Source organism: Limanda limanda, chromosome 21 (assembly GCF_963576545.1).
Source record: "Limanda limanda chromosome 21, fLimLim1.1, whole genome shotgun sequence".
NCBI classification, from domain to species: domain Eukaryota; kingdom Metazoa; phylum Chordata; class Actinopteri; order Pleuronectiformes; family Pleuronectidae; genus Limanda; species Limanda limanda.
The window spans coordinates 7,269,506-7,279,929 of record NC_083656.1 but is presented as its reverse complement, the minus strand read 5'-3'; the positions used below and the strand labels follow the sequence as shown (position 1 = coordinate 7,279,929).

At 39.0% G+C, this 10,424-nt stretch overlaps 1 protein-coding gene across 1 annotated transcript; it reads left to right on the top strand.

The window, feature by feature from the left end:
• The first annotated feature begins 2,605 nt into the window (after positions 1-2,605).
• On the top strand, positions 2,606-9,429 carry LOC133028214 (pleckstrin homology domain-containing family S member 1-like). Its single transcript, XM_061095407.1, is given in 13 exon segments — positions 2,606-2,662; positions 2,831-2,956; positions 3,054-3,172; positions 3,673-3,807; positions 4,705-4,780; positions 5,489-5,557; positions 5,651-5,716; positions 6,028-6,065; positions 6,186-6,347; positions 7,560-7,706; positions 8,260-8,355; positions 9,103-9,238; positions 9,340-9,429. Coding segments are annotated over 13 exon segments (1,317 nt in total).
• The last annotated feature ends 995 nt before the right edge of the window (positions 9,430-10,424 follow it).

The following is a 10,424-nucleotide window of genomic DNA, read 5'->3' as shown; positions in this document are numbered from 1 at the left end:
TGAGTCTAACAAATGACTTTTTCTGAATTTTGCCCTTTTTTTTAATCTGTAAAATTAGACATTCCTCTTCAATATATATTTTTACTAATAACAGAGAACACGCTGCACAATTTCTTAAGAATGTCTACAAACTCTATTACTATAGTAATGCTGGACTGGGACCCAAAGCACAAATGCCACATCATTTCACTGTATATTAGTGTTGTACATTGTCATAACCTACTCTACACTGTCATAACATGCACCAAGAAATGTCTTTCTATTTTTATTCTAATAATTAAGCTTTAAAGTTCTCAAAAACTCAAATCATAAAAAAATTGCTTTTATATCAGTTTTTTTTTTTAAGCATGTAATTTGTGAAAATATTTGGAAACATTTACAAAAAATTGCATAGTTTAGTAAATTAAATATTATTTTTTGCAAACATATATAAAAGACATTTACTGCTGGTCGCAAATTCAATCTTACTGTCCCAAAGTCTGTCATTCACAGAGGCAGCTATCACTGGTGGTGACAAGTCTGAAGATACACAATCCACAATGTCCACAACCAATGTTTTTACACAATTCATCAATGCACGTGTCCGTAGTTTATCTGGAGAAGTTCAGCAGCAGCAGCTTTCATTCACACTTTTCTCCTTTTTCTCGCTTTGTAATTATTTTATTTTTTTTTTATCAGTCACTTTAATTATTTTGATAACACTCACATATTCTAGATAGGGAAACGCGGAGTGTCTGGTGTTCCCTACTCTTGTCCCAACACCGCCACAACTCTGGAGTCCTCTCGACACATGGATCTCTGATCAGTGATGTGGGGCCTAACCTGTGCTGAAAGGAGTGTTCGCTCCACCTGTTTGGGAATGGAATTGAAAGAAAGAAAAAAGAATGACTTATTTTTATGGGAAAAATTTTAAATTGCTTTTCCGGTGTTAAATGCTGTTGTCCTCAGGAATATATTTGAAAATATTTGGAAAAAAAATTGAAAGAATGAATTACATTGAAATTATAATCAGGCCCTATATTTTTTTATCATTTGGGTCAATTATTAAACAGAGGAATGCTTATGTTAACATTTTGTTGTATTAAAGAATTTATTGTGTAATGAGTTGTGTGTCATTTTCTTCCACGTGTGTAAACATAAAAATGAATATTCAATGTCACAGATTGTTTAACATTTTAAATATATGAATATATGGATTTAACACCATCTTTTAGCTATTTTAGTTTCTTTGCCAACTCAACTAGTATTTTAGCTAATCATGGCATTGAAATTAACATTATTCCAGTGTATGAAGGTATTAACCTTCATACACGATGATTATATTTAAAACAACCACATTTGACCATTGTGCTTAAAGTAGAAAAAATAAATCAAAATTAAATAAATGTAAACATAAAAGACTAGACAAGCAAGTAATAACATGTTAAACATAAATATTTGAGGATTAAAATGTTGCACAACAGCAGGTTAGCTTTGACATGTCCACTTGCCGAGCAAAGTATCACAAGCACATTTATATATTAAATACAAGATAAATACAATAATATTCTATACAGGAAAGCAGGAGGTAGAACTCCCAGTGAAACTTTTACCTAATGTATAAAAACAATGATCAAATGTATATCATATTTATAATATGAGGATACAAGCAGATGATTCAGAATTTGCATGCAGACGTGAGTGGGAACACATTACCCCATACACACATAGTTCAGGATGTCAGGTCAGGCAGCTCATGCAGGTAAAAATGTGTTAAAACAAATGCTACACAGGTAGTGGGTCAAGTAAAGCAGCAGCTATAGAGATATTTACGGTCTTAGATTATGGGATACATACGTCTGCCATTCTGATGGTGAATCAACACAACAGAATTTTATTTCACCAGCAGAGATCTCAGACGGAAGCATCTGATTTCTGATTCTCTGAGTCTTTTCTTAAACCCTCGCTCCCTCCCTCCCAGTCACCTGTTGGACTCCACCCATTTAACCTTAACACCTGAGCTCATTTCAAAAAACACATTCACTCCATGGATCTCACAACACAGCTCACCTTAAAAAACCCTGTGTGAGAAACCAGAAACTCCAGTTCACAGTTTGAAAATCTCGTTGCTGTTTCATCCAGCTTCTTTTTGCAGGTGCTCCCCAGGTAAGCATGGCTTTCATGTCTATGTGTATATGCATGCATATATAATTCATGTGTGTGTGTGTGTATATGTTTTGTAATGTTTAGAATTTGTTGTCCTACACAGCTCGATGTGCACTTGCAAACTTGTTGGGTTCTGTCTGCGAAAAGTGAGAGCTAGATTGTTGAAATCTTTAAAATTATTTTGCATGAAGAGAAGCATTAATACTCTTGATGTAATATTTAGCATTAACAATAATAAACTATTATTTGCTTAATGCAGTAATGTCTTAATTTTTTTATTTACACGTAAACCTAACAATGCTTCTTTTTGTGAACTGAGCTCTATTTCTCGCTTTGCTTCTGCACGAGTCTATTTGTAAAATCGTACATTGTAAGTTGAATAGGTGACCTACTTCCCTTTCATGCCGATTTGAAGGCGCTGATGCATTCATGTGTTGGTTTCTTGTTTAGGTCTGTCACGATGCATAAATCCCAGAAGGGCACAGGTAGTGTAACACATGTGGAAACCTTGTTGACGGTGGGATTTGGGTGCTTGTGGGTGTTTGCTGGTATTTAGGGGTTGTTATCATAAAAACTGTTTTTACAGCTGATCTTGTCAAGTCAAGCGAGATTCATTTGACGTCAGAATGTGCATATATTATATTTACCGGTGTATTGCACGCCTACACGCTCATTGTTACCTCAGAGAGACGATCACCAAACAATAGGCTTTGCTTTTTCAGCAGTGTTCTACAAACCAGTTGGAGACGTGACAGAAATCAGATCTGGGTATCTGCGCAAGTCTCCTCCCCCCAAGCTATTTAAGACAGAGGTGACACTGAACATAATGAATCCATTGTATCGCCACGTTTGTTTGTTTGTTTTATTTCAAAATTAGATTTCATTGTTTTGTTATGTTTCTTGTGCAGAAATCTTGGAAGACGAGATACTTTGTGCTGTTCAAAGTCAGGAGCAATGAACATCAGCTGAAGTACTTCGAGAGTGCAGAGGAAAAGGAGAGGCCACTAGGAGGGATAGATTTGGAACGGTACGTCATTTATAAAATAGCTGTAACTAAAATAATGTATTTATACTGCACTTTCCAAAACAAAATGCTTTACATAGTTGAAACTGAATTAAAACATTTCCGGTCTGAAGAAGATATAACAGTATTAAAATGTTAAAATAAAGCATTTAAAGAATGGGAAAATATAAAACAGACAAAGCATGTAGGTAGTAAATAACTAAATGTTTTTTTTACATTTATTAATAAGAGTATTACAAAATGCTTCACAACGCAAAAAGGACATTGGCCACAAAAGAGAGAAAGTAGTAAAAATACACAATCAATTTAAAGAAGTGACTAAAAATAAATTCATTCTTTCTATGAAAGCTATTAAAAAAATGAAACAACACACGTCTCAAACTAAAGTCTGTTTGCCCACAGGGCTGTAGATGTTGTTTTTCTCTCATGCATATTGAGTGCAGGGCCCCCCTCTCTGACTTATTGTTGTTTTCAACATCTGTCCTTCCGCCTCCTTCTCTCAGTATCTCACTGTTGTACGTGAGCCCTCAGCAGCACCAGAAATGGGAATGGGTCCAGAAGATGTTCAAGTGCTCCCCGTCCTGCGTGCTATACCTCAGCGCCGCCGGGCGGGACTACTTCCTGGTCGGGCAGAACAGGTTAGTCGTCTGAATTCATCGCTCGTCTATCAACGCCAATTCATTTTGTGACGTTAATGTAAAGCCAGTTGACATACCACACTTACAGAGGTCTGGTTTTTTATAATCACCACACAAAGCAATGCAATAGATAATTAAAGGTGTGTGTGAATAGTTGTAGGAATAGGAATTTCCTTTACCTTATATATGCCTCCATTGGGAAAAATTATCAGGAAACACTCTGGAAGTTCAAATTTTTATGCAGATGATAACCAATTATACACATAACCCTCAAAGATGCATTGTTTAGAAATGTAGCAACTCTGAATGGCATCACCCTGTTGCCCTTTATAAAGGAAGATTGTGATTTGAAAATACGAGCTGTACAAATAATTACTATACAATAACAAGTTAATTGATTGAATGAGAAGCACCAAGCGGCTGGAAAACTTAATCTGATGAAGTAAAAGCCTCTTCACATTAATCACAAATTAGCTGCGTATTTTTCAAAATAAAGTTTGGTCTCTCACCACATTTGGATTGGGCCATTTTAAAAGTATATGTTTGTCCCAATGGCCCCTAATAGATGAGTTGCATTAATTTGAAATTTTATGATGGTGTAGCCAAGGGCGATTCTGAAGATGACACATACACAGTGCGTCATAAACCCCCCCCACCCCCACCCCTCCTCTTATACACCATCTACTATTTCAGGATTTCTGACAATCAAAGTTAAATTATGATGCTGCTTTCCTCTTCAGTAGCAGTCCATCAGCAGATAATGGATTTGCCTTCCACCTGGTTGCTAAACGTCACAATTGCCACTTTATGTTTGACTTCAGAATTGCATTTTTAAATTGAGGGTAATAGCTTATAGAGAAAACATGATTTATTGAATGTGTTCCTCTCTCTTTCTAGTGATGAAGTGGACCTGTGGTTCTCTGCCCTGTATGACGCCCTGAAAAACCGGCCACATAAATTATTGAGTTCTGAAGTACGTCTATGCTTTACCTCCTTATGATATTCCAAAACAGCAACTCTTGTAGTGCACTTAACCATCATGTCAACCCACCAGTGCCGCTGACAGTAATTATTTTGTGTACTATCCTCCTGTAGGACATGTTTAAAGGGCAGCAAACAGTCACGGTAAACATCCATCACACCAAATGAATAACAGCGCCCCCATTTTTCCTTCTTTCTCTCCTGTCATCATTTTATTTCCTGCTGTCGACCTCTGCCTCCGTTCTCACTGCACCTCACGTGCTCAGTCTCAAATTATACATGATACCTCTCTTCCCCTTTTACCAGGATGTTTCGAAACCAATTATGCGGAGAAACAGTTCAGCCATTGTGTGTGAAAAGGTTGGTCCACTGCATCGTATTTCTCACAGCCTGTGTCCTGTCTAACTAACTGACTCAGGTCAACATTCCTCTGGGTGAATCAAAATTGAAACGTCGTGATTGACAGCTGAGACTAACTCACGATTGATCGCAAATCAAATCCAAATGGGCAAGATCACAGCATTCGTTATCCATTTCAGCGCCTTTTCTCAGACACACAACACATGTTCACTGGGATTCTGTAATTTCTCCACAAACAAAACAATTTTCTTTCAGACTACTGCATAGTGAAACATTATCTGATCAAATACCATACACATGGATGTTTAGTTTGTGTGTGTGTGTGTGTGTGTCTTTTCAGACATCACTAAAAATACGGTCCTTCTCTGACCCGAAGTCCGAAAGTCTTAACAACACTGACAAATCAAAGGTGAAACGTCTTGATATCATTGTTTGAAATAACTAAGCAGTATCAGTTGGGGAAGTTATGACATTGGTCTCATGCTGCTCTCTGATTGGCCAGCAGAGTGACGATGGCTCCAAGAGACCTGTATCAGATCCGATCTATGACTACCCGAAATCCTTCCCGGTAGGACTGCACACATTTTTAATATCAATTCATCTGCCTGTTTCTTTCTTGGTTGATTGTTTTATCAATCATTTGTTTGATCCTCTGTCCAAAATCTTAAGATAATCAGTTTTCATCCCTTGCATTGAATTTTCTTTTCTTTTTTAATACCAAAAACGATAAATTAATTAATCAAGAGCAGTGGTTATACAACTTTATGCATATTGTACCAGTAGAGCTATATCAAATATTGTGATTAATTTAATTCAGCTCCTACAAATGTGACACTGTAGATGATCTGACCGTTACTCGTCCTTTTTTTTGCTAATGAGGTCGAGGGAGATCGCTCAAGCCGCAGCATGGACTCTCCGTGAGTGCTCATTTCTTTCTTTTGTCCCATTGACACACGTTTCAATCGTGACCTTCAGCTCTACAGTCGTTTACACTCTTTGCTTGTGTGTCTGTTGATTTCAATACTTATGTCTTGCAGATATGAAACGATGAAGGAACTGCAAGATAAGTCAAATGTTTGCAGGGGCCGTGAGGTTAACGGGGTCCAGCCTGGGACCCTGATGAGGTTTGTCTGTCAGGTCTTTGACAAACATAAGACCCAGATTTCGCCGCTCAGCGAGGAGAATCAAGCAGACAACAGGTACACCACAGATCTATCACTGGTGTTTTCGTCTTTTTTTGGTGTCAGTGCCCTGTGCTCTTTGTGCAACATGTTATGTCAGTGCCCTAGTTACCAAAATAGCTCAGTCGTCAGTTGGAAGCACAGCCTCATCTGGCTCAAACATAGCGTGGGCATTCGTTTTACTGCACAGGACGGTTGACACTTCAACTTGTTTAGCAACTTAAACATTTGACTTCCACCTCGTGAAAGAGGTTATGCATGAATGAACAAGATGCCATGATGTTTCATGAGTCCCGTTTTTATTTTCCAAAATGTTCTGCACTTGATACCGTGGAGTTTACATGCACGTTGGAGCTGATTGGGCAACACTTCTAACACACCCACCAAACAAGAGGAAAAAGTACCTTGAATCCCGTTGCATAACCTCGCACAGTTTCCAGCAAAGGTGTAGTTCAACAAGCAAACTGAGCAAAAATAGTTCAGAGATTAATCATATGAAAACAACACTGTTTTCACCGGGCAGGTTTTTAGCCAATCACGTATGACCTTCGTTTTTAGTTTGAATCACCAACACATCGGGGGATTCCCTCCACTTTGCCTCTTCCAGCTTATCTACTTCATCATCTCTTGTGTAACAAACTCTCACCAGTGTTTGTTTTCTTTGTAAACTTATAGCTGGAATATGTTATGTGATCGTTTTGGGTTTCACACTGATCTGATTTCTTTCTAAGTGGCTAACCACTGCGCCACCACGCTGCAGACCAGCTTCCCCACTACATTTGTCATATGAGTCTAAAGACTTGTTTCAGACTTGCTACTTAATTAGAATTCCTCTTGCGCCGGCACAGCGATTAGAGATTTATTTACTTCTCCCAGGCTGCTTTTTGGTCCCTTCTTTAAATAACTGAGAGTCTATTTTGGTTCACAGTTATCTTGCACCTTTTATCAAACATTTCCTCCTCCTTTGTTGTTGTCATTTCTTCATCAAGGACAAATGGGGTTTTTCCATCCCACGTTTATAAAACACTGCCAGAATCTATTGTTTTGTTATCTCCCTGTGAGTCACCCTCCGTGACGCTGCATTCAGACACTCGGAGTTTGTAGCTTCAGTGGGTGTGTTTGGCAACACAACCTTTTTGTATTTTATTCTCACTGTGTTGTTGCTGGACGTCTGCCAACAACACATAAATAACTGACTGTAACTGAGACATGGGCCTGATCTTTTCACAGGGAAGACACGCATCCTTCAGACGGCAGCGGCAGCAGCAGCGACAGCGACGACGGGGCCGCCTCCCCTGTAAAGACGCCGGAGAGTCGTAATGAGCCAACACTGGAGAAGCAAACCTCCACCCTGGAGAAGCAAACCTCCACGGAGAGGTAAGTCTCTGAAGGAACTCACCCTGAATCTGAGAAAAGCAACATCAGATATGTGGGGCAGGGAGGGAGTTAGAGTGAGTGAGTGAAACTCCCGCTGTGTCGCTCTCTGCGCCTCTGCCAATCACAGTCAGAGGTGATACGAGGCGACACATAACAAACAAAAAACTGACACTTTCTCATGCTAATTAATAAGTGATCAGGAAGGAGTTCCAGGACCAGCGCTGATATGTTGCAGGACTGGTTAGAGTCGTTTCTGGAGGTTTTACCATCATGGAGGAATGAGACAAGGAAATGTTTATTCACTGTGACATCAGCAAAGTTCAGTCTGTGCCTTTGAGGTCAGAAGTTGGTTTAATTATTTCACCATGAAAACAAAAAGACAATAACTTTTCACAAAATTTGTAGGAGAATATTGGAAACGTTTCTCGTAAAGTAAAATCACTTTTATTGTCTCAAACAACTGAGATAAATGAAGATTTATATGGATTTCTTTGTAGTGTGTCTAAATATCTGCAATACTTCGAGTAAAGCTTTCTGTCATTTCTCTTTCCAGTCTCGAACACACCATCCCAGAGGAAAGAGATATTGAGGTCAAGCAGGCAGATTTGAAAAAGCACTTGACACTAACAGAGGTGGATGGGAAACCAAGGTTAGTTGTACGGTTCAAGGCTTATCGTACTTTATTTCAGGCGTATCTTCTTGAGATGTTGTTGAAGCAGCAGTGACTGTTTATCTCAGCGTTGTTTTTGCTAGATAGACATCAGTTTCTACACATGACGTGTTCAGTGAAGTGTAGTTTGGCCCCAGTCCCATCCCCTAACATGGTGGAGGCGGGCTTTATGTTATCTATGGTGCAGACGGACACGTGAAGAAGGACACTCAAACGACACAGACAAACCGTGAGAGATACGCTGAACCTGCTTTAGTCATTTATTGAGTCTGTTTTGAACTTGGATCCTGGTACCTCCACCAGGAGACAAGACCATCAGCTTTATTAATCAGTCCCTCCCTCCAGGTCAGAGGTGCAGGATTTCAAGGACAAAGTGGGATATTGATTTGAATGTGCTTAGATTAAACGCAAGGTTATCGAATTCAACCCACTACACACAAGGTTTCTATCTAATCCAAATTCAACCTTTTTAAAAATGTAGGATTGTTCATGTTGTCATTGTTTTTGTATTTTTGCTGATGCAAGTTAGGTACTGAAATTTCAATATACATTCAGAGATTTCAGACATTAAATAAAAATCACAGGGGGCCAACAGGGGCCCACAGCTGGAGAGGGTGGACAAAGGGCCACATAACTTTTAGCTGCGCCTTTGTTAGTACTGATACCTGTGTGTGTGTGTGTGTGTGTGTGTGTGTGTGTGTGTGTGTGTGTGTTTGTGTATCACAGTGTCTCTGCGTGGACAGGCCAGCCACAGACAGTGTGTCTCTTCCACAAAGGAGACCAAGTACTGGGAATCAATGACCTCCACATCGGCAGCGTGACAGATTTCTACGCGTATGTGAGCAATTCGCTGAAGAATGAGGTGCGTTCATCACCGACACACCGTCCGTGTTCACTATGTTGCTGTTTGTCGTGCCCATGTGCACTCTGGGATCTGACGGGCAGAATTATTTCTCTTTTCAGGTGAAACTCACCCTCCTGCGTCTCCCTGGACATCTGCCTCTGCATTGCACAAACTGCCCCTGCAACGGCTGAAGGAAAACTGACCACTAAAGATGGATCAACTTCTCTTCTTGTATCTGGGTGTGTTTAAGTGACTCTTTGAAGCGCCTGCTGCCTATAACTGGGTTTGTACCATGTAGATCACAGTACTTTTTCCAGGGTTTTGGTCATTTCCTATATTGACCAGTCCCCCGTCTAGTTAATGACTTACAAGAGCCTGAATTGAAGGTAAATATGACAAATGAAGGATATTAAGACTGCAGTTTGATTGTATCTGCTATCTGTGCACTACAAGATAAATATATGTTTAAATGTGAAATAATCAGTAAGACTATATATTCTGCACCTGTACCTCAGGAATCTTTAAAAAGTACTAATACTTATTGAATACAGAGCTGGTGGTCTAAGAAAACTTCTAAGAGGAAGTGGTTATAGCAGGAAATTATACCTCATTTAGTAAATGGAGGCAATAAAAGCATTTGTGATTCATATATAAGAAAAGGTTGGGATAACAGGTTAACTAGTGAACTTTGCCCTATAGATCTGATCTTAATTTCACAAATCACTGATTATGTTGTATGGAAAAGAATCACTTCCTACTTGTACATATTATTTTCCTTTCTGTTTTCTATCAGTGTCTGTTTTGGGCAAATTTGTATTATATGATAGAAAATGTACATATAGTATCTGAAACCCAGCTGATGGAAATGTTTGTTTGATGCTGGAATTGTAAAAAGATAATGTTGTGCTTGGAAGGAAAACAAAACAAAAGCTTCTAGACCCCAAAGTTCGTTATGTGCGTGAGATTAAAATGAAGTGCACCATTTTTAACTTAATACTTTTTTTATCTTGAAAATACTTGGGGATGAATAACAAAAGAAAAAAGAAGTAGGGAGAGACCAGTGTTTTGTGACGTCCGCATCTCAGGCCGAGAGTCTTGAGGATTAATATGCAGACAGAATGCCGTTTAACCTCAGGCTGCGTTTCACCCCATTTCTCTCGGATTTGAAACAAAAATGTAATTTTAATATAAATAGGGGAAGCTT